Source organism: Panicum virgatum, chromosome 2K, assembly GCF_016808335.1.
Source record: "Panicum virgatum strain AP13 chromosome 2K, P.virgatum_v5, whole genome shotgun sequence".
In the NCBI taxonomy this organism is placed as follows: Eukaryota; Viridiplantae; Streptophyta; class Magnoliopsida; order Poales; family Poaceae; genus Panicum; species Panicum virgatum.
Window position 1 is genome coordinate 63930873 of NC_053137.1, and position 23845 is coordinate 63954717.

The 23845-nt window shown below is 49.7% G+C and overlaps 1 protein-coding gene, 2 long non-coding RNA genes and 1 pseudogene across 3 annotated transcripts; 2 read left to right on the top strand and 2 right to left on the bottom strand.

Annotated features, from left to right (window-relative positions):
* Window positions 1-772: 772 nt before the first annotated feature.
* LOC120694474 (protein STRICTOSIDINE SYNTHASE-LIKE 4-like) lies at window positions 773-3088 on the top strand. The gene is made up of 6 exons (XM_039977597.1): window positions 773-1159; window positions 1263-1484; window positions 1631-1698; window positions 1797-2033; window positions 2171-2303; window positions 2405-3088. Exons 1-6 carry the CDS (start codon window positions 1022-1024, stop codon window positions 2708-2710), a joined length of 1104 nt encoding a protein of 367 aa, XP_039833531.1. The 5' UTR covers window positions 773-1021; the 3' UTR covers window positions 2711-3088.
* LOC120694475 lies at window positions 2704-3855 on the bottom strand. The gene is made up of 2 exons (XR_005683508.1): window positions 3084-3855; window positions 2704-2982 (listed from the first exon to the last, which is right to left on the bottom strand). It is a non-coding gene; the product is annotated as an uncharacterized LOC120694475 (long non-coding RNA).
* A 1230-nt stretch (window positions 3856-5085) lies between these two features.
* LOC120695582 lies at window positions 5086-15171 on the bottom strand (annotated as a pseudogene).
* A 3332-nt stretch (window positions 15172-18503) lies between these two features.
* LOC120696227 lies at window positions 18504-20375 on the top strand. The gene is made up of 2 exons (XR_005684040.1): window positions 18504-19893; window positions 19973-20375. It is a non-coding gene; the product is annotated as an uncharacterized LOC120696227 (long non-coding RNA).
* The last annotated feature ends 3470 nt before the right edge of the window (window positions 20376-23845 follow it).

Below are 23845 nucleotides of genomic sequence, written 5' to 3' on the forward strand. Positions count from 1 at the left end.
TCTCACATCCCATGAAACCCCATCATTCTCTCTCCTTGCCATGTCAGCAAAAGTAATGATATTTATGTTATGAAACCCCTATTGAAACTGGCCTAAGAAAAAAAATACACAATGACAGTATGACATGCGAGTCCATGATGTGCAGGCAATGAGGTGGCCGTGGAAAATGTAGCTGCAATAACTGGTAAGATGAAGGGAAAAAATGACTGGTACGAAGGCAAACAGTGACTGGTAGCCAATCAAACCTCAGAAGAATTAAGGTACGGCATCTGATCCCCAAAGCAATTTCCCTTGGCTTTACAAATTATTTCGTCATCTTTTCCTATAGAGATTGCTGTTTCAAATTTGCTGGCTATTCCTAAACTTTTTTCTTGCTGGTGTAAAAGAAATAATTACTTCTTTCATCTTTCATATAGGTTTACGTACCTCCAAGTACACTAGTACACAGCCAACCATTAGCTAGTTTCTAGTTAGATTTACCATTAGCATAGTACAGATCAAAGCAGTATCTCGCAATCACACACACGTAGTCTTCACCGTACCTTCATGTCGTAGTAGAGGGTTACTCACGCTACAACAGAAAAGGAACGCTTGTGCTGGCTCTTAGCGGCTCTATTTCTAGCAAGTCCTACGCTCGCGGCTCGTGCAGAGACTGCAGACGGACAAGGAATCACCGGTCACGCCGCTGCGCAGGGCCACGTCACCTCCCGTAGCTCTTGGCTACTCTAGTCGGAGCCCGCCTTCAATTCTTTCCTGGACCGGTCCTTTTGTTGCGTGCGAAGCCGGCGCGCGCAGACTGAGACCTCAGAAGCCCTGGCGAATTTCGGCCACTCTACTCGTTGTTTTCGCCTCTGCCGAATCTCTGAAAGTCCGAATGCACAGCTTATCTCGTACGGGGGATAAAAGCTCAACAAAGTTTGAACATCCGTGATCCTATCTACACCCCAGCCAGGCCCTGAAGAATCGAGCATCGATCGCCTACTAAGTGGTGGCGTGCTCTGGAGCTCGTCCACCGGTGGCCATGGCGCTTGGCCTCTTCGCCGCCGCCGTGCTGGCGGCGGCGGCGTCGCTCGCGGCCCACGTGGGGCTCAACTGCCCAATCGAGCTGGTGCCGTCGCCCACGCCGCCGCCCCCGCCGCCTCCCAACAACCTCCTCCAGGTTACCGACTGCTTCCTCCATTCCTCCTCTCAAGTCTGAACTACTCTTGTTGCCCGCCCGCTATTCTAGCTTGCCGTTTTTCATGGGCGTGCACGCGGCGCAGAGGCTGGAGAAGCTGGGGGAAGGGGCGCTGGACGCGCCGGAGGACGTGCACGTGGACGCGGCGGCGGGCGGCGCGCTGTACACGGCCACGAGGGACGGGTGGCTGCACAGGATGCACCCCGGCAACGGGTCCTGGGAGCGGTGGCGCTTCGTCGGCGGCACCGGCCTGCTCGGGCTCACGCCGTCCGCCGACGGCACCATGCTCGTCTGCGACGCCGACAAAGTACGGTACTAAAACGTTGTTATGCTGCTTGTCGTGCGGAACAGAACAGCTCTATAGTCTATACGTGTTATATATGGTGATGAACGGCAGCATGAAACACGTACGGATAAAGTTATTAAAGAAATGGTTCCTGTTGCATTGACTAGGGACTTTTGAGAGTTGGGGAGGAAGGAGTGACCCTTCTTGCTTCGGAGGTCGATGGCTCCCCGATCAGGTTCGCATCCTAGTCAAATTCCGAAGCAAATCTCCCCGTACGTGCAGCTCTGCGAATCACTGCCAATGTACTCGTACATGAACATTTGCTGATTTCAGGTTCGCGGACGCGGCGATCGAGGCCTCCGACGGCGCGGTCTACTTCAGCGACGCCAGCACCCGGTTCGGCTTCGACAGGTGGTTCCACGACTTCTTCGAGTCCCGCGCCACCGGCCGCCTCCTCCGCTACGACCCGCGCACGGGCCACACCACCGTCGTGCTCGACCGCCTCGGCTTCGCCAACGGCGTCGCCCTGCCGAGGGACGAGGCCTTCGTCGTCGTCTGCGAGTCCAGCAGGTAACTGATCTGAACCTTCACCGCCCGAAATCCCGAAGGCTGACATGAGTCAATGACACATAGGTCACAATAGTATATATCTAATTTTAAAATCTTTCAATGGTACATATCTAATTTTTCTATAAAAAAATATGCAGGTTCAGATGCATGAAGGTGTGGCTGAAAGGGGAGAAGGCTGGCCACGCCGAGACGTTCGTGGAGAACCTCCCGGGGTGCCCAGACAACATCCGCCTCGGATCAGATGGCTACTTCTGGATCGCCCTCCTCCCGGTCAGCCTTCCAGCCGCTACTGGCTAACAGATCCTCCCGATCATCGTCCACACGATCGAAAAGTACCACGCCTGACTTGTTCGTGTTCGAAATGCTTGCAGTCGAGGTCGCCATGGATGGACCTGATCACCCGCTGGAGCTTGACGAAGAGAGTCGTCGCCACGTTCCCGGCGCTCCTCGAGTGGAGCAAGTCAACGATGAAGGGAGCCATGGTGGCCCAGGTGTCGGAGGGCGGCGACATCGTCCGGGTGCTCGACGACTCTCAAGGGAAGGTGATCAACTTCGTCACCTCGGCGAACGAGTTTAACGGGGACATCTTCCTCGGAAGCCTCGCGACCAACTTCATCGGGAAGTTATCCCTTGCACAGGTGACAACACTGGAGCAGGGCACAGCAGCTTCTTCGTAGAAAAATTCAGTGCTACCAACATCGGTTCAAGCCGGAATAAGCCAGGGAAAATTTCGCGCTTTAGCATTCTTATTACACAGCGCTGCTGTACAGTGATCGGTAACCAGTTAAGATTTCACGAGCTGTAAAAGATTCAGCAGGACTAGTGGCAGACAGATGGTTCTGTTCAGCCTTCAGCTCTGCTTGCCAGGGTTGATAGCTTTCAGGTGCTCGTTCATTTCAGCCTCTGTCAGTAGTCTGAAAATTGGATCATCCTTCCTGACAACCCCCACCTGGAACAGTCGTTAGTAGTTAGTTACTGGTTTATATTTCTCAGAGCATGATGGGGGATGAATATGATAGCATATCTGCAGAAGTTAAAAAGGATAATTACCTCAATCTCTGTGGCTTTGAGGTCCTCCTTCAGGGCGAACTGCAATCCCAGTGTTGCCATCTGGAAACAAGAAGAGCAAAATAAAATTAAAATGGGATTGAAGTATTGAACCACCAAGCAACGAAACTGATCACAGGGTTGTACTTATTAATAGAAAGGGGACCAATTAGGCTATTTTGTGCGGGGGGAAATCAGCTTATAGACAAATATGATTAGTGCGTGGAAATCAGCTCATAGGCAAATATGATCAAGAGCATTGAGTCCGACATGCTTTCACAAATTCATAAAGGATCCAAATCAGTCTGTGCAATGATATCCATAGGAAGTGTTAGAAAAAACCTAGACATTGTGGCTATTCCGTAGTCCTTGAACACAATCAGATTCCCAAGCAGTTTGTCATAATAAAGGGGCATTCAAATCTTCAGCAACAAGTGTTTGAAGGTAACTCAGATTTTTTTTTTATAAAAAAAAAGTCCATGTGGATAACCAAAAAACTGTACTCCTGATCTCTGCGGTGATAATTTTTTGAGATATCCTGTGCTTCAACTGTTATAGATCACTCACTACCACCTTTTCTTAAAGAATACTGTATTTGTAATTTGTTACTGCAGCTGGTCACCGTATACAGAACTGCAGGTAATCGATCGCATGCTGTCATCATAACTCACAAGCACGGACTATGGAATAGTTAACACCCTCCTATATCATGCCTTAATTATAATATTAAAGAACATGTAATAAGAATCTTAAATCAAAACATTACGCTCAAGCTTCTTTAAAATGACATCAGGAAGATGGTCGAAGCCCAGTAAATGATAGTGACAGGATATGTTGCATACAAAAATTGTGTTTACCCTGAGCTTAAACACACCTGAATGGTTTCTGGAAATGTTAATGATGGATTGTTCTTCATTTTCTTCTCAAGAAAGTTGACACACCTTTTTTTTTTTAGGAGAAAGTTGACACGCCTGAATGGTTTCTGCCGAAAATGCGGCTGCCCGGTTTCCACTCGCGCTGAGCCCAGCCAGGCTCGCTCCCTTCGTTTATCTTCCCGGCGCGGCCCATTGTGGCGTGCTAGCTCAGGCGTTGCGTTGCCGGGCCGCATCGCGGCTGAAAAGGCTGCCCCAAAGCCCTAAAGATTTTTTTTTTTAAGGAAGCAATGGCCGCCTCAGCTTTCCTCTTTGGCTGGCAGGTTTCTCTCGGAGCTTTGCAGCACCACGAAAAGGATCAGTTGATCGAGGAATAGAAAAGGGGAGCCGAGCGGCACTCGTACCCTTCACATACCCGTCGCTCAAGGCGTACAAATATTTTTTTGAACGCAGAATTAAATAGCATCATTTTTTGAAAATTTTAAATACCAGCATTCACACAGCCTGTCAATGTGCCAGCCTTTCTCCGTCAATCGCATTCGCCGTGACACTTTCATCCGAAATTAGAAATAGTCGCGGCGTTGCCGCGTATGGCCAGTGTGTCGGCTGTATTTCGCATCATATGTTTGTAGTTGATGCGGACTTTAGCTCGTGCATAGAATATTTATTGTTTCAGATTTTCAGACTGCTCTCATCATTTCTAATCTTTTATCTTTACTGATTGCATGATTTCTGATAAGACAATTTTAGGTGTTACAACCATGCTTGGTATATTTAAGAGTATTGATCAGCAAGCATGATTCTCCACAGTGTCATCATTCAGAGTAGACCACAACATCCGACTTCAAGCAGAGTGATTCAAAAATCTTAACCATATGTATCAATGTATGATGGAATAGATCAAATGATTGAAATAGAGAAATATTATATTTGTGACAGGATTCATTGCATGAAAAAAGTACTGATATCATATACGAACATGAGACAAATAAAGCTTTGTAAAGTAATTCCAATTGTAGAAATATCTCATGAATGCTTGTATCTTGACAAATATGTGCAAGATATATGCTGGTGACATTAATTATAGAAACTAAATGAGTGTAAGGTCTTTAGGTTCGAGTTTCTATGTTTGGTTATCATTACTCCAACCTTTCCATATATAAAGGCTCTTGGGAAAAGAGGATGAGCTTTGTACAAGATGGGAAGTAGAGACTTATGCTTCGATGGACCTCGTAAGATTTCAATCCATATGTAGTAAACATGGAACAGAAGTCAGAAGGTACATGAGTATATGCGTAAATGATGCTTAAAGTAACATCAAAGGGGCTCATTATGTTTTTTCCTAAGCAGAGGAAAAGTAATGAAATTTTCTTGTAGATTGCTGCAGCAGTCTTAACAAATGCCTGCATTTAAATATCCAGATGAGAAAATTTTGAATGTTCTTAACTGCACATATGTCCAACACACCAGAACCAAGCATGACCTCCGATGTTCTGTGCAGTTTTTGCAGATGCCTCCATGAAGATCAGGCCATGTTCGTTTGCAAACTGAACGCCTTCGTCATAGCTCATTGCACGCCTGTGAGACAGATCACATTTGTTCCCAATCAGCATTATCGTCATGTTGCCGTTGGCGTGCTGCCTCACATCCTCCACACAGCTCGCGAGGTGATTGAAAGTCTTCCTTGTGGAATCAATCCAACATGGATTCCAATGGTACTATCAGCATGATTTAGGTGAGTATAAAAAGACTGCCCAAGCAAACTTTGGGATGTAATTACCTGGTGATATCGTAGACCAAAAGAGCACCAGCGCCCCCCTCTATAGTATGATCTAGTTATGGATCTGAATGATTTTTGGCCTGCTTGTAATGTTAAAAGATAATCGCATCAGATCGGATCGATGATCCATGTGGTCATGTGGCCATTTCATATAACAGTAGCTCGAACTGAAAATTGGCCTAATGTGAGAATGTTTAGCTAACACGAATTTCACTGGGGTGGGGCGACTGACAAAGAACAAGGAATATCCATTATATTGCAACTTTAGAGCTCAGCAAGCCGCAAGGTTTTCATCATGGAAAAAAATTATGCCACAACAATTGGACATCCTACATACCAGTTTGCGATCATACTCGACCGGTCAAGTACATGATTAATCAGGCAAGCAGAAATGGTAGGATATATCCTAGGAGTAGTAAAACAATCTCCAGCAGAAATGTGAAATATTAACTATCAAATATGTGATATGTGTATTGTTGAAAACAACTCATATCATGAGCTCAGGAAGGTACCAGCAGTACCAGATCATATATTTGGCTGCCAGCAAGGCTGTAGGTGCAAAGACAAGCGTCGTCCAGGTGAGCTTTAGTGTCCTTGTCCTTCTTCGTACTCTCCAATTCATCATCATCCTTGTTTGACCTGTCATGACGATGGGATGATAGCCTGAAATACAAAATGGCATAGGCAAAAATAATCATTCACATATTATCACACCAAGAAGCAATCAGTTTTTAGATGCAGTCTACAGTAAAGGAAATACAAGTTAGCATCAACTGACAGGAAAGTAAACTTCCAGGAGGTAAGCTAGAAGTTAATCCTGCTACCTAGGTCCTACTTCTACAGTTGCTAGACCAATCCACTTTGATATACAAATGAGTTGTAGATCAGAGTATGATCCTTTGTTAAACGCAGCAAACACAGAGAGAAGGAAGGACCAAACCGCTACAGATCCACATCAAGGAGCATTCAAACGTGATGCACAACCAGTTGAAGGAGCTAGATATAGTCATATAGAAAGCTTTCAAGTCAAGGTATTTTTGGCAGATGTCTAAATGTAACAGTTGCATGGGTTGAACCAATGAGTGATCCAGATGAAGAGATGCAGCAGGTTTCATTCTCTCCTTTTCTCACACACTATTTTTTCCACTAATCATTATTCATCCCTGAAAATCATGCAGTAGATGAATGCCCCATTTTGTTAGATCGTTCCTTTTATCTCGTGACTTGTGCTGGGTTCCCCTCATTGGTGGTCCTGCAGTTTGTTAACAAATCACACGACAACCGTTTTGTTATAATCTTCGTACCACATGTATTTCTATATTTGACATAACTACTTGTTCTATTTGAACTCGGTTTTATACTTAACAGAGCTGAACCTTGTAAGCATTTGGTCGAGCATGTGGTGGGCGCTGAGTGCTTGCCTTCTTTATGGTGGCGGCGACGCTCAATTTCTTCCCCACGGCAGTGAAGACATGGCGTGAGGAGGCGGCTGCTGCTACCAACGAACAAAGGAAAGTAGCAGCAGAGGGCGGAGAGAAAGGGAGGCATACACACCGTGTCCCAAATCTGGAGCTCGATGGTGGTCATCCGCGCCCGAACTCGACGCCGATGGTGAGGACTGAGGTCGTGGATAGACTGGAAGCGCTTGTCGATGAACTGCAGCAGCAGGCACAACTTGCCAACGCCTGCTTATTGCGTCGCGTCGCCGGCAGCAGCGGCCAAGCGGAGCGAAAACCCGTCTGCGATCGCTAGAGCCAAAGCGGGGACCTGTGGCTGTTATTTTAGGATTTTGTTTGAACCCATATAATATTTTTTACCCCTCTTTTGCTTACTAACACATAGTTTTCATCTTGTAAGCATATAGTATTTTTTTGAAACCATTTAAATCAGACCAATTTGGATATCTGCTAATGCAGCAGTTGAGTCTGTCAGAGCAAAGTATAATGCATAGCATCCTAGGAAAACAGTAATCTTAGTAGGAAGAAAAAAAAACTTGAGCAAAAAGTACCTTAACTATTAATGCAGTGTTCTCTTGTGGTTTTCAAAGAAGATATTTGCCAAACTTAAGGCATCTGCTTTGAACTGTTGGAGTTGAAATGATTGAACATTAAAAGTCCCATAAGATGCATGCTGTGATGAGAGCAAAAAAAAAAACACGGCCGGGGGACGGCACCCACCGTTTTTCATTAAGAGGAAGTAACACGGCTTCACCTGGCCGCGGAAAAACTCCCCGAACCCTGGCCCATGCCCGAGAGGGCCAAGCCTTGCGGCGAGCACAGCGAGGGGGATTTTTTTTGCCCACAAGCGGAAATTCGTCCCAGTTGGTATTTGAACTCGCGACCTTACGAGGGCGACCATACCTCAGCTCCTCTAACCAACTAGACTCGAGGAGCTTTGGTGTGATGAGAGCAAGTCCACAAATATTTAGTGCATGTCCTATTTTACATTGAAAATACTGGACTAACTACTAAGCAAAAATTATTCAGATGTTTCTGGATGCATTAATTAAGACAAGTCACGCCTTGTACCATCAATCCAATATGCAGTGGTATTGTTAAAGTTGGAAAGATTATCATTTAGAATGTAATCAGGATGGACTGAATCCGAAGATATCAGCACACAATTATTGTTGAAAACACTTTGTTCTGAAATGGCAGTCATCAAAGCTGAAATTATTTTGCTGATAATGGTGGATCTCAGAAAACTGGCAAACTGTAGGATTAGGATTAAAAGTTTGAGGTTTGTGTTTGGCAAACAGAATATAATGCACAGGATAAACCAAAGATAAGGCTAGGGTTTAATTTGCGGAAAGCTAATTTTTATGCAGGGGTTTATTTGATAGAAAGGGGTTTTCAAAAGCAATTATCTTTCACTGAGTAACACGTAGGGTTGATCCACACATGATTCCAGTTTTAAGTTGCTACCGGACTCCTCATCCGCCGTAGCACACGGCATAGCTGCCGGACACTTTTCCAAAATAACTCATGCCAACCCATCCATTCTCAGAAGAAACACTAGTTGTGTGACCAAACCGTAACTCGCCCAGTACCGTGGGCATGGCTATTCGAATAGGTTTTAACTCTGCAGAGGTGTGCAACTTTACCCACAAGTGGGGTACCATAGCACAATCACCTTAGTGTCGGTGCAGATCCCAACAAAGCCATTACCCACCTTAGTTACACAGGGATCCACCAAGGGGTCATCGACCTATCACCGAGGTTTAACCGGGGCATCAGTTACACAGAGCTTAACCCTTCTCTTTGGTCACTCGTTGCTCTCAGCTCTTCTGATGGCTATCAGACTAACTAGTGGGGTTTATGCTAAGCCGTTGCCCATACAACGGTCGTGTGGTTTGCACGATAGTGGAGTTAGGCAAGATGACACACCAACTCGGTCCTTAATTGTGACAAGATGGATATCTCCCTTCCTTGCACAAGCACACCATTCGGCAATTCACACAGAAGTGCCATCCATCCCATCTAAACTCATCTTTCGAAATTCCACATTTTTTTCTTCCCACACACTCACACATTTTCCCTTTATAAAACAAGTTGTATCGTGTTTAAGGTCCTGTTTAAGGTCCTAAGCGTTCTAGCAGCGATTAACGTCCAAACAAATCACATTCAGACATTAATCTAGGTGGTCAAGGAATAGTTATAACAATCAAGGGGTGGCTATCCAACTATGTTTTCAGCAGACAAAATATATGCAGTTTTATAAAATAGGCCAATAGGTTGTGTTTATAAAAACTAGGACAAAATATGCATCAAAGGGCGGGATTGAACTTGCTGTCTTCAAAGCCTTCCGGGAAGTCTTGATCGAGGTACTGTCCTTCGGGTTCGGGGTCGCAGAACTGGTCCTCGTTCACTTATTCGTAGTACTACTCGTCTACAGGTTCTCCCTCGTTCACATCGTGATCTACGACGCACACAAGCAAGCACACAATCAGGAAAAAGAAATAAAGATTTTATCGCTGAGCTCGAATCGGAAACAATTAAGATATGGGGATAGGAGTAATATTTTTGGGCGGTTTTCTAATGGCATGGCCAAAAGTGTATTAGGAATGGCGTGGTAAAGTTTCAGGTCGATCGGACATTGTTTGGCGCATGAAATGATAGGTCAGAGAGGGGTTTAGGGCTAAATAAGGATCTAGTGACTTGTTTGCAATTAGCGAAAGGACTTGATTTGAATTTTGGGAAATATTTGGGCTATTCTGGAAAAGGGTAGGGATTTATTTATAAATACGTTTATATGGTGGAGGGTTTATTTGTGAATAGGAAATTTGGAAGGGTTTCTTTTGTAAAAGAACTAGAGAGTGGAGGGATTCTTAAATAAAAAGGAAATAGTGCAGGGGCTTTGGGCATATTTGCCCTTCTCTTCTTCCTCACGACCGGGAAACAGGGGAGGGCACGTGAGGGGGCGGCGGCGGCCCTTGCCGGCCGTCCGAGGCACGGCGGCGGCCGAGAAGGAGGGGGAAAGGAGGACGGGCGCACGGGGAATGGACCCCCTCCTCAATTTCGGAGGAGGGGCCCTGCAGGGAGGGTAGCCATGGCGGCGGGCGGCCCTGGCTGGTGCGGCGGCGGCGCTGCAGGGCCTGGCGGCGGCCGGGGCTAGGGGAAAAGAAAGAGGGCGACGGTGGGATCCTTTTCCCTCACTCACCATGGGCTGGGGTGTAGCGGAGCGTGCTAGCCACGAGGGAGGGCGGTGGCGAGCAGAGCTTGCTCGGGCGGCGGTGCTGCTGCGCAGAGGAGGAGGGCGCGTGGCGGTGGAGGTGGTTGTGGAGCTGGGGGAGTGGCACGGGGGCCTTTTTATAGGCCGAGTAAGGCGGTGGGGGAGCGGTGGGGCGGTGGCCGCGGGTTGGTCGGCCAGCGAGCTTCGCGGGCACCTTTAATGGTGTTTGGCCACTTGCGAGCGTCGCAGAGCGGCGCGCGGGCGGCGAGGCCAGCTCAGGATGACAAGATGGCTCGGGCAGGCGCACATGGGGAGGGCCGGCCGCTGTTCCAGACTTCTCATTCGGGCTTCCCAAACTGGAGTTCTGATGGCTGGTGGGAAGAACCTCATTGGTGTGGGAGCGAGGTGTCTTTCGAAAATCCGTCACAGGTAACGAAGTGCTTTCCTGACGGCTAGGGGATAGGTGTCCTGGTGCCTAAACCCGGTAGTGGTCACTCGCCATGACTGGATGTCGGGGTAGCGATCACTCCTGGCGATGACCAGGATCACCCTGCAGCGGAGAGTGCCATGGTGCTCGTACTCTCTGCTGTAGTACCTTGGGTGTTCCATGACGCCAAGGCTTTCCATGGCGTTGATCAAGAGGCTGGGGAAGCCAGGTGCAGCTTGGCAATCGCCCTGGGTCCATCCTTCCTCAGCCATCTGAAAACAAAGATAGGGTGAAAACTTGCACAAATATTTGAGGTACACAAGAGAGTGGATGATATTTATTATTGCAACATGGTGGGGTACAACTTCATGGGTACACGATTATTAAGGGCAAAGGTTCTAGCTTGGGTGCTACTCCTATCATGGGGATTCTTCCTCGATCCTAAGGGGGCGCTTCTTCAGTGGGAGATATTGATCCATCATATCATCCTCGGTCTAAGTTCCTTTATCCCAGTGGGTTTCTTCGGGTTCTTCTTCTTCAGTCTGAGTGCCTATGTCCCAATGGGTTTCTTCGGGTTCTTCTTCTTCGGTCTGAATGCCTACATCCCATTGAGCCTCTTCGGATTCTTCTTCTTCGTCTTCCTCTATCCATCCACCTATTCCCCAGCGAGCCTCGTACCTCTGCATCCGAGCTTGGAGAGCGGCTAGCGAATTCTCGGCACGTATGGCCCTTGCCCGCTGCTCCTCCAGTTCTGCCTCTTTTTCTTCCATTTGGACTTGGAGGGCGGCTAGGGAATACTCGGCGTGTACGGTTCTTGTCCGTTGTTCATCCAGCTCCTGGGTTGCCTTTTCTGCTCTGTGGACTTGTTGCTTTAGTTGTGCTGCTTGCTCGCGGTAGAGCTCATCCAGGCCGGTGAGATAGATGGATAGGTGGGATACTGTGTCTTCCAGGTCTTCTTCTTCCCTTCCGAGTCCTCTCATCCGGGCGATCCAGGTGCGTCCTCTTCCTTCAGATGGCGGGAAGAATCCCATAGGAGTCCGCTGAAGGTGATGTTTGTAGATCACTTGGAGCCGTCGCAGGGCTTTACGGGCGGCTTTCCGATAGGTATCCGGGAAACGGAATCCAATAGTGGAGATGAACCAAGGGTCCACATCAGGGTAGCGGGTGCTTCTTGCTATGAAGATCATCAGGTCACACCAAAGAGTGCTCTTGGAGTCGTACTCCCGGTAAAGAAACTCTGGCGGATCCACAACTCCGATGCGTTCCAGGCTGAGTATCAACAACTTAGGAAGGCCGGGCTCTGCGAAACAGATTCCGCCGATCCATCCATTATCAGCCATCTGGAACAGGGCAAGAACCAGAGGTGAGTGCTTGTGTGGAAAAAGGATTAAGGAATAAACCTAGTATGGAAAGGCCTAAAACAGGGTTTCGCTCCTAGGGTCACGTCCTACGGCCAACCTACGGCTCTGATACCACCTGAAGCGTCCCCTCATAAGAGAAGACTTAAATGTGATACAAAACACCAGTCCCAAGAGGCTGATGCCACATTTATTACATCAGATGGTTCAAAACCGTACAAACCTTAGAGGACACTCGATACAGGTAATAATAATAATTAACCAAGCTACGACATAACACCAGATCGCAAACCACATGGGGTCTAGCACGGGCTCAGAGTATTGCGACAGCGGAGGCATCTCGACAGGGCCGGTTCCACAGGCAAGGTTGGGTGTAGAACGATAACCCTACTCGGCGTCGTCTGGTACGAAGTCTGGGTCTTCTTCTGTAAAAAGTAAGAGTGGGGTGAGTACAAATGTACTCAGCAAGTCCAACCACACCCCCGGAGGGGGTTATATCAGAATAATATGCACAGGTAAATCAAGGATAAGGTTACTGTTTAATTTACAGGAAAAGAGATATTTTATGCAGGGGTTTATTTAACAGAAAACCTTTTAGAAAATCAGTTTTTGTATTGAGTAACACGGAGTTCAAGTTTTAAACTGCTACCGAACCCCCCGTCCGTCGTAGCACACGGCACAACTGCCGGACACAATTCCAAAACAACTCACACCAGCCCATCCCAATGAAACACTAGTTATGTGACCACACCGTAACTCGCCCAATACCGTGGGCACGGCTATTCGAATAGCTTTTAACTCTGCAGAGGTGTGCAACTTTACCCACAAGTAGGATACCACAACTCGGACACCGTCGTGTCGGTGTAGATCCTAACATAGCCTTTACCCACCATAGCTAAGCCTGACTAGCCATCACGGGATGCACCAAGGGGTCATCGACCGTTCACTTAGGTATAACCGGGCATAAGTCACTCGGGGCTTATCCCTTCTCCTTAGTCACCCGTTGCTCTCAGCTCTCCTGATGGCTATCAAATTAACTAGTGGGATTTATGCTACGCCGTTGCCCATTCAACGGTCGAGTGGTTTGCACGATAGTGGAGTTAGGTGAGATGACACACCAACTCGGTCCTTAGACACGACAAGATGAATATCTCCCTCCTTTGCCCTGCCATAATGGCACGAGCACACCAAGTGGCAAATCCGTAGAAATGCCATCCATCCCGTCTAAACTTTCTTTACGAAAACACCACATTTATCTCATCCCACACGCACACATTTTCTTTATAAAAACAAGTAGTTTTATGAGTAAAGTTCTAAGCGTTCTAGTATCGATTAACGTCCAAGCAAAATCAGACATTAATCTAGGTGGTCAAGGAATGGTCAATACAAATCAAGGGGTAGCTATCCAACCGTGTTTTCATGTAAGCAAAACATATGAAATTTTATAAAGCAGTCCATTGGGTTGTGTTTATAAAAACTAGGACAGAAACATGCATCAAAGGATGGGATTGAACTTGCCGTCTTCGTAGCCTTCGGGAAGGTCCTGTCCTTCGGGCTCGGGGTCGCGGAACTGGTCCTCGTTCCCTTGCTCGCAGTACTGCTCGTCGACGGGCTCTCCTTCGTTCACACCGCGGTCTACGACGCATACAAACAAACACATAATCAAGAAAAAGAAATAAAAATTTTATCGTTGAGCTCGAGTCGGAAATAATTAAGATATGGAGGTAGGAGTAATATTTTTAGGGGCTTATTGGATAGCATCGGCTCAAATATTATTGGGAATGGTGTGGTCGAGTTTCAGAATAATTGGAGGATTTTTGGCGCATGAATTGATAGATTAAAGAGGTGTTTAAGGGCTAAACCAGGGTTCAAGAAGAGATGAAAATGGGATGAATGGATAGTATATGATTTTATAGGAATTTAAAAAGAAAAATCACTTAAATCGGAGTTTGGATGGGTGAGATATTATAGGTATAAGATTGGGTATTATTTATTCCGAAAATAGAAAACAATATTGATTTAGGTGCCGCGTGGGCTGTGTGGCGTGAGTGATTCCTTTGGGCTGGACGGCCCAACATTGATTTTAACTCAGATAGAAATATGCCGACACATGCTTAGGGGAGCAGAGGAGACAACAGCACAGCTCGCGATCCTCTTTTCTGCCACAACGCCATGGCAGCAGGCTCAAGCTCTCGGAGCTTTTCCAGAACGTCATTTCTAGCCACGGTTCTCGAATCTGAGGGCATGGGAAGAGAGAGGAGGGAGAGGGGGTTCCACTTTGGTGGCTCCGGGCATGGGTGAGCGGGTGGAAGGTGGTCGGCCACGGGCGGCCATGGATGGCGGCCTGCGAGCTCGTGGGGAGCTCACTGGTGGAATGGAGAGGGGAGGCTGTGGGTTGGGGATGGTCTAGCATGGTGTGGAGGTGCTTACCTCGAGAGGAATTGAACCAAGGTGGCCTGGTTGGAGAGATCAAGAGATCGACGAAGAGTCTGTGGCTCTGTTCGTGGAGAAAATAGAGGAGCGAGGAAGAAGGTGAGCAGGATGGCTTTGGCGAGCTTGGGATGGCGATCGAGGGCGGTCTGGGGTGCCTTTTATAGGCGGAGAAGTCGAGCTCGGCCGGTGGCGCCTTCACTCCCGGCGACTGTGGCCGCGGCCGCTCGGCGTCAACACGAACAGCAGCAAGCTTGTAGCTGAGGCGACGTCGGCGTTGAAGCGGCAGCAACGAGGCGGGCTTGACCGGCGAGAAGGCTGCAGCGAGGTGGGGCTCGACGGTGGGCGGCACGGCGTGGTGTCGGCGGCAGCGTGCGGTCCCGTCGCGGGCCGGTGTGTCGCGGTGTGCGTGAGCGCGTGGAGTGGTGAGTGTGCGTGCGCAGTGGGGCAGGGGAGCAACGGCGCGCTGCGCGGCGAGCAGCGGCCTGGCGTTGCCGTGTGAGCGGCTAGCCCGTGTGCGCGTGCGCGTGGCGGCGTCGCGGCTCGTGCGCATGTGCGAGGTGCGCGCGGGTAGGAGGTGCTGCGCCGGTGCGTGCGCGGCTGGGCGGCGTGGCGAGCAGCGATCGGGGGTGCGGGAGCGGGGCGAGCGCGCGCGGGCAGGAGCAGGCCGGAGCGGGGAGTGGCGCTCGGGCGTGCGGCACGGGAGAGGAGGAGGGAGTGCGGGCCGGGCGCGCAACAGGGGAGAAGGTAGAGAGAAGGAAGGAGAGAGGAAAAGAAAAGAAGAAAAGAAAAAGGAAAGGGGGGAGAGAGAAAAAGGGGGGGGAGGGAGACGGATTCGCGCCGGAACCGGTGCTCGGTCGGCCACGCGCGGCGCCTGGGCGCGCGTGAGCGCGATGCGCGGGTCGAGGGAGAAATAGGGCGGTGGATTTGGCTGTCGGGGTTGGGTTCAACAGGGATCGGGAGATCGGGCGGAAAAAGAGAGAGTTCTGAAAAAAAAGGGAAACTTTGAGCTCTACGACGAACACTCGATTTGAAACTAATTATCGTATGATTTAACTTAGCGGATTTTTGGGATGTTACACGAGGCGGGGTGGCAGGGGGCGGCCGGCGTCGAGCGCGTGGAGGCGTGCTCGGGCCCGCGCGTGCAGGACAGGGAGCCGGGGGCCGAGCGTGCGCAGGCAGAGCAAGGAGGAGAAAGAAGGAGGGAAGTAAAAGAAAAAAAAGGAAAAAGGAAAAAGAAAAAAGGGAAAAAGGGAGAGAGAGACATAGAGATGGCGGAAATCGCGGCGGTGATCGCGACTGGACGCGCACGCGCGCCGGTCGGGCGTGACGCGCGGAACGGGCCGGGGGAGGACAGGGAGACGGGACAGCGATTGGATTCGGATGTCGGGACAGAGATTTGATGGAGAGGGTTCCGGGGGGATTTGGGGATCTCAACGACGAACCAAAATTTTGAAATGATTTCGAGTAATTTATTTAGGTGATTTTTTTGGGGATGTTACAGGAACTAAGCCGCTACTTCACCATTTGTCAAGAAATACATTCCGAGGGTAGCTAATGTATGATCCCAGATTCCTGGGAGAAGCTGTGAGTGTTCCTGGATATGCATATTGTGTCTGGATGGCTCTGGCATATTCTGAAGGCTCCTTTTTCACGCTCCCATAGCAGATCAAGGTCTGGTTACACCTTCTGAATGCTCTTTCTTTTGTACGTCCCAGACCAGATCAAGGTTCGTTCTTTCTCATCATAATCTATTTAGGTCGAGACTTGGTCAAGGAGGGGCAGAGGGAGCTGCCATGGCGCCACCATAGCGTGGGAGCGAGATGGAGAAACGGCAGTAGCCCAGCCGGTGAAGGCGACGTGTGCGAGGAGCTGAGGGGGATCGTCAGGTGGAGGAGCAACCATGGTGAGTGAAGAGGACATACGGCGTGGGTCGCGGGCTGTCGAGCTCGCCGGAGGAACCAGATGGGGGTAGGCGATGGGGAGGAAAGCAGGGAGGGAAGGGAAAGGGAGATGAGGAGTGGAAGAGCGACGGGAGGTGGAGACTACGGCAGGAAGAGCGGGCAGCGGCAACGCGTCGGGCGAGTGCAGGTCGGTGGCCGGCGGGCAGGCAAGCGGCAGATGGCAGCGGACCGTGCTGCAGGTGGAGAGGGAGGAGCGAGCGGTGCGGCAGGCGTAGAGCGGAGCGCGGCAGAGAGGAGGAGGGGACTCAAATTGCGTGACTTGCGTGTGGCATGTCAAGCCGTGACATGCGGCACATCTGGTCGGTGGAAAACGAATCGGACGATGATGAGCCGGTCGTCCGCAGAAATCCGTTTTCCACGCCGCTCGCGCCCTGCACCTCCGTTTTGGACGCCGCTCGCGCCAAATCAGGGTGCCCCGCGCCAAATCCCCCACCCCGCTGGCCTGTCGTCGCTGCGGGAGGCCGCCGAGACGCGCACGTCCCCTGCTCGCCCCAGTCTCGTCGCTCTTCTCCCCCCACAATCCTGCCGCTCCTGCTGCCCCCCCCCCCCCCAGTCAGCGCAGTTTGCCGGGCTTATCGCTCGTTGCAGCGTGGGGCACGCCGGCCCTGCCGCACATGGAGGCCGGTGACCGGTGGCCTCCACGCCGGGCCTGCATTCGCGCGGAGGCGGGCGTGGAGGAGCGAGGTGGCCACTGGGGCTGCAGGGACGTCCGGGCTGCAGCAGGGAGTTGTCGGCAAGGGACGCCCGACCAGGCTGCCGCAGCGACAGGGGAGGAGGGTGGCCACGGGGCTGCCGCGAGGAGCTGGGATAAAGGGCCAACTTGGGAGCATCTGCAGGTGGAGAGCCATCACGGGAGAGGTACGATGTTGGTCTGTGAGAAATCAAAGCTCTACAACACATGTTTTCCTTTATAGGCTGATGTGAGGAGCGACCGCTTTGCAAAATTCAGTTAATAAAAGTTAGTTTTAAATAGAAGAAATATTGAATGCTAAAATTCGATTAATGGATGTTAGTCTTTAGGGAAATATTGAAAATGCTTTTAGCAATCTTTACTTTCAGATTATTGCAATTTTTTATTATTGCAGTTTTGTTTTGTTTTTCAGAAATTTGAGTACTGCACAATTCATTGCTGTGGAAGGCAATGACAGAAATTAATAGAAAGATTCCTCAAGTTGGTTTGAGGTTCAAAGATCCAGACGAGGGTTGGCTCTTTTGGGTGGCATATGGCGGCTGTACTGGCTTTGATGTGAGAAAAAGGTGCACAAATGTAAGCAAAATGGATGGTAAAGTGACTTCATGCATATATGTTTGTTCCAATGAAGGTCATCGACCAAAAAAGCTAACAGATCATGTGCCAAAGTTTTTTAGAGCTGAAACTAGAACCAATTGCAAAGCTCGGATGGTTATTACATTGGATCGAGGTGCAGGAAATTATGAAGTCACTAATGTTGTGCTTGAACATAACCACCCACTCCACTTACCAGAGACCTTCCACTTGATGAAATCACAACGGAAAATTTCATAACTTCAAGCTTTTGAAATAGAAACAGCTGATGATTCTGGTATTAGGTCAAAAGCTGCCCATGAGTTGGCCACTCGTTAAGTTGGTGGACCATTTAACCTTAGCTACACTTGCCGTGACCGCAAAAATTATTTGCAAAGCAGACATCAGAGGGAACTGGCTTTTAAATAGGCAGGTAGTATGTTGAAGTATTTTCATGATAAAATTGCTGAGAATCCATCTTTCCAATATGCTTTGCAGCTGGATTGTGAGGAGCACATTACCAACATATTCTGAGCTGACGCTAAGATGGTCCTCGACTATGCACACTTTGGTGATGTTGTAACATTTGACACAACTTTTGGGACAAACAAAGAATATAGGTCTTTTGATGTTTTTCTTGGGATCAATCAATTTAGAGAAACCACTATTTTTAGTGCTGCATTTCTATTTGATGAAACAGAAGCGTCATTTACATGGTTGTTTGAGACTTTTGTAGCTGCACATAATAGAAAACAACCTACAACTATTTACACGGATCAAGATGCAGCAATGGAAAAAGCCATAAAGATAGTATTCACAGAATCATATCATGGACTATGCACCTTTCACATAATGCAGAATGATGTCAAGCATTTATCTCCAGTGAAGGATACAGAGGAAGATGAAGGCGAAGAGAAAGATGAAGGTGAACAGGAAGACGAAGGTGAAGAGGAATCGCATATTCTTTATGATTTTAGTGCTTGTATGTTTGGCCACGAAGATGAGGCATCATTTGAAGAAGCATTTCAGATTACGAGATCCAAAGTTCATAAGCAAACTTAGTTAAATAGCATCTACAAGGTCAAAGAGAAATGGGCTGAATGTTATATGAGAGATGTCTTCAGTTTAGGAGTGAAAAGTACACAGCTAAGTGAGAGTTTCAACAATGCATTGAAGAACCATTTGAAATCAGATTTTGATATCATTCGATTTCTGAATCATTTTGAGAGGTCAGTGCAGGAGAAAAGAGATAAGGAACTAGAGTCTGAATTTGAGGCAAAGAAGAAGGTACCAAGAAGACTAATGTGCACACCTATGTTGGTTCAAGCAAGCGAAGTGTACACTCCTATTATTTTTGAAGCTTTCCAAAGCGAATATGAAAGATCCATGGCTGCGTGTGCTAGAGCTTTGGATGGGGAACACAAATATACTGTTGCTGTTGGGAATTTGCTTGGTGAGGTAAGTTCTGAGCTGGAGTACACAGTGATCGGTGATCCTCTAAACCAAAAAGCTTCATGTAGTTGTAGAATGTTTGAAAGGGCAGGAATATTATGTGCACATGGTCTGAAAGTTCTTGATCTAATGAATATAAAGAAATTGCCACCACATTATATCTTAAAGAGATGGACTAGAGAGGCACGCAATGGAAATATACAAGATAGGCAAAGAAGGAATGTGGTAGCAAATCCAAAATTGGAATCTCAAATACGGTACAAGGTTGTCTCATAAGTTTCATAATTTGGCACATAAAGTAGCCAGCTCTCCAGAATGTTGTGTACTGTTAGAAAATGCACTTGATTGCCTTTCTACACAGCTTGAGGAGAAACTCAGTTTACTATCTTCTGGTGCTACAAATGAGCCCTGTGAGGACAAAGAAAATATTGACCCAAATGTGCAGCAAAGAGAGGATTTGCTTAGTGCTGCACAACTAAAGAAGAAGGAAGTTCAGTCAAACAAGTCAAGAAGAACTACAACTTGGATTGATAAGCTACGCAAGAAGAAGCGCAAGAATCCTAAATCTGCAATATCAACAAAAAAAGGAGTAAAGGTATAATATATGATCTGCTCATCTCCATGAGAACTAGAACTTGGATTGCTTAAGTAATGAATTGACTTTTTATTTGCAGCAACAAAAGAAAAATGATGGTTCCCAGCCACACGTAGAAATGAAGGCTGATGGCAGCCACAAAGAAATAACTGTGGAGGTTGAACAATACAATATCATTAGCAATTTTACCCAACTTGTGGCAGCACCAACTTATGATGATGATATTCTCTGTGACCACGATCTGTTCTAGCATTTGCAAGGTGGTTATATGGCTTTTGGAGAGGGTGGTTTGATGGCTTTTGCTTTTGGACAGGATAGTTAGGCATGACTAACTATAGCATTTTGTGGTCCTCAATTTAGTATTTTGGAATGGGCTAACTAATAGATTTTGTGGGCAAATTGTACAAGTGAATATGGCCTACACTTAGTGAATTGGGCTAACTTATCTCCCAATCATTATATATGCTCCTAAAACTTCTATATGGCTGTTTTAAAGTTCTATGCTGTCTGAATGCTCCCAGTTATTATATATGCTGCAATTTTTCATCAATCCATCCACCATTTATGGGGACATGCTGTCAATTTTTTTTAGAAAATAGCATCACACGAGTTACTAATTCATTCATTCACAAAAGTCAATTTCATTATAACATACATGAGTCATACAACCAATTCAATTTACAGAGAGTCATACGTGAGACCTTTTCTTCATGACACAATTCACCCAACTCTCATAATGCCAAACACTACCAATTCTATTTCAGTACTTCCAAACAACGATGGCATCAAGTTTAAGACAAAATGTTAGCGTGCTAGTCAGGTTCCAAATCTGCAAACTGTAATCTCCATTGTACGTCGCCATGGCCACCACCACCCATGTGGCTCACCAGCCGGCCACCTGGGACCTCCACGCCTACCTCGGCGCGGATGCAAGCTCGGCAACCGGCCGCGAGCTGCCACGCGCGGCAGAGCCAGCGCGCCTTTCGAGCAGGCTGCAACGGGCGCCGGGCATGGCGGACTGCGCCGGCGGCGAGCGGGATTTGGGGGCAACAGGAATGACGGGACTGTTCGGGAGGAGCGGGGAGACAGGGGCGAGCAGGGGACGTCCGCGAGCCGGCGGTCTCCCGCGGCGGCGACGCGCCCAGCAGCTGGGTGATTGGGAGTGCCGGCAAGAAAACGGAGGTTCGGGGCGCTCTGTTTTGTCGCGAGCGGCATCCAAAACGGAGGCTCAGGGCAGAAGCGGCGTGGAAAACGGATTTCTGCGGACGGCCGGCTCAGCATCGTCCGATTCGTTTTCCACCGACCAGATGTGCCGCATGTCAAGGCTTGACATGCGGCACATGTGGTCGGGCTTGACATGCCACACGCAAGTCACGCAATCTGAGTCCAGGAGGAGGGCCGGCGGCCAAGTGGAGGGCGAGCCGCGTCCCAGACGAGGCAGCTGCCGGCGGCGCAAGAGCATGGCCCAGGTGATCCCAGGCTGAGGAGCAATGCCGGGCCGCGGGGCCGAGGGAGGCCCGTCGGATTGGCGCGGCTGTTCGGTGGTTAGCCTCCGCCGGCTCGCGGGAGCCGCCGCGCCGTGGCCTTGGCCTGGCCGCGCGCGGGCCTGGGGCGAACGCCTGGCTAGCTGCGCACGCCCCAGTTTCCGTCTCTGCGCACTGGGGCGCCGCGCGGAAGAGGAGTAAAGCGAGCCAGCAGTCCGCTGGGCGAGCCGGGAGCGGCAGGCGGAGGGCGCGACGACGGGCTCGCGAGGCGCCGGGACGTCGCGGCTAGTCGAAGGCTCGAGCGGCGGCGTAGCTCGAGGAGGGAGGCGAAGGGCGGAGGCCGGCGGGCGGACCGGCAGGCGGAGGGCACGACGGCGGGCTCGCAAGGCGGCGGCGGCGGCGATGTTGAGGAGGATACGGGTAAAGAGGAAGAGAGAGAAGGGACCGTGGGTTGATTTCTGTGAAGTCTGAGGACTTTTTTGCAAAATAATCGGGATTCGTCCGATCTGAACCGTGTGTGTCTGATCCAACGGCCGGGAAAAAAGGGACGAAGTGGCCACGTTGGTTGGCCTTTTTTTGTTGCAGGAATCGTATTGAGAGATTATTAGGGTCTTCGATCGCGACTAAGGATTCGGGCGGCTTCAGCAGTTCGGCGGTGATAAACGGGGCAGAATTACGGCACGGTCGCGGGCAACAAAAAAACCTATCCTGAAGGCCGGCGAACACTTTGACTCCCCCGTGGCGCCGTGCCGTGGCCGTTCTCCGATCTCAGGTGACCTCCCCAACGGCGGCGGGCAGCAGCAGGCCTAGGTGGAGGTGGCGAGGTCGCTGCCAGCCCACGTCACCCCCCACCCGCCCACGCATCACGCATGCCAATCCCTTGCCCGATGCGATGCGAGCATGCCGACCACGAGCACCTCGCTGGGAGGGTGGGGGGCGTCGCTCTCGCCGGCGCGTCACGCCGTCACTGTTCCGTGGCCGTGGGCGGCCACCGTCGAGAACGACCGTGTTCTATTTGTTTAAAGAGATCACGTGGACACGAGTCGTCGAATGCTAGGCGGACGTCGACCGGTAGAGGAAGGGCAGGAACGATTGCTGTCGCTACTGAACTGAATCCAGCGGCATGCGGACCAACTGATGTTAACAGATAATCCGCGTGTCGTGTCCCCGCTGAAGCTGTTCCTCCGGCAGGTGCGTAGCGTAGGCAGAGCGGCGGAGGCAAGCAACGCTCCCGCCTCCTCCGTTTTTGTCACGTGCCACAAACATGGCCTGCCGCGCCCATGCCGTGATTCCTGCTCGCTGCTCCCAAGGCCCGTAGCTAGAATTCATTTTTTTCTCTATTTTTAAAAAGAATTCTTTTTCATTTTTTATTTAAAAGGGTCTCCGAGCCGGAAGCTCTGGAACTGTCCAAGGACGCCCCGCGGCCCCAGGAAAGCGGACCGCACTGTGGACTCACATGCACACAGAAAAAGGGTAGGCTACCGACTAGCCGTTGCGGCCGCGGCCGGGCCGGACGCCGCGTGCCGCCGCCTGGTCCTGGATCTAGCCCAGGTGCCCGTCGGTTCCGAGGAAGAAGAGCGTCCCAACGGCCACACGTGGCGCTGCGCGAGCCGGCCGGGCAAGGCCAGTGTGGAACTGGCCGTTGGGACGGCGGGGGTTCGGGACTTTTCCGTGCATGAACAGGGACGGGATTTCTATTCCGGCTCGCGCGGGTCCGCTCACCGCCAGTGGAGAAGCGCTGGGCGCCACCGTCGGCAGGCTGCTGGCGCGATCAAATTACTGAATTAGCTAGCTAATCTGATGTTACGGGCGGGGTTGTGTGATCGACCACGTCTAAACACTGCGCTAAAAGTTTGGTGAAAAGGCGTGGCCCTGATGGTGGCTGGCTAGGATCATCTAAAGGTAGAGCGACTAAAATGGACCAAACGGGAACGTCCACGTCGCAATTCTTAGAGCTGTGGACGGGCAGCATCTAGAGCTTACTCTGCAAAAAGCTGTGGATCGACTGCTCTTATATTCAACATAATTTCTCGATCTTGGTGCATCCAGGTGCATTGTGGTTTGTTCTACGTATCCTTCGCTGCCTAACTGCACAAAACTTTGCTATCTAGGAACACAATTCAAGCAATTCCATATCCTATCACTATTATTATAAACAACTAAAACAATGCATCTCGCAAGCTTTCGGGAGTAGGCAATGTGGATGGTGACACGGCGTAAAACAAATGAAAGGAAACAGCGAAGGCCAAAGGAAGATGCCAACCCCCCAAACTCCAGAAGATATCAGGCAGCACTGTACCAACCTAATCTTTTACTGGGAAACGCCCGGTTAACGGAATCCAACAAGGCCACAGGTCGACGCCACCGCGCGCACGGCGCCTCGCCCTTATTCTCACCGCCCAGTGGGGCCCACACGCAGCCGGCCACGGCCCCAGCTCATCATTTCCCTCCCCGGGCGCGGGGCGGCT

Bases quoted from the DNA above. Each gene is read 5' to 3' on its own strand.
- LOC120694474 (XM_039977597.1), top strand. From the start codon at position 1,022: ATGGCGCTTGGCCTCTTCGCCGCCGCCGTGCTGGCGGCGGCGGCGTCG. The intron at 1,160-1,262 runs GTTACCGACTGC...CACGCGGCGCAG, and splicing joins CTCCCAACAACCTCCTCCAG to AGGCTGGAGAAGCTGGGGGA. The intron at 2,304-2,404 runs GTCAGCCTTCCA...AAATGCTTGCAG, and splicing joins TCTGGATCGCCCTCCTCCCG to TCGAGGTCGCCATGGATGGA.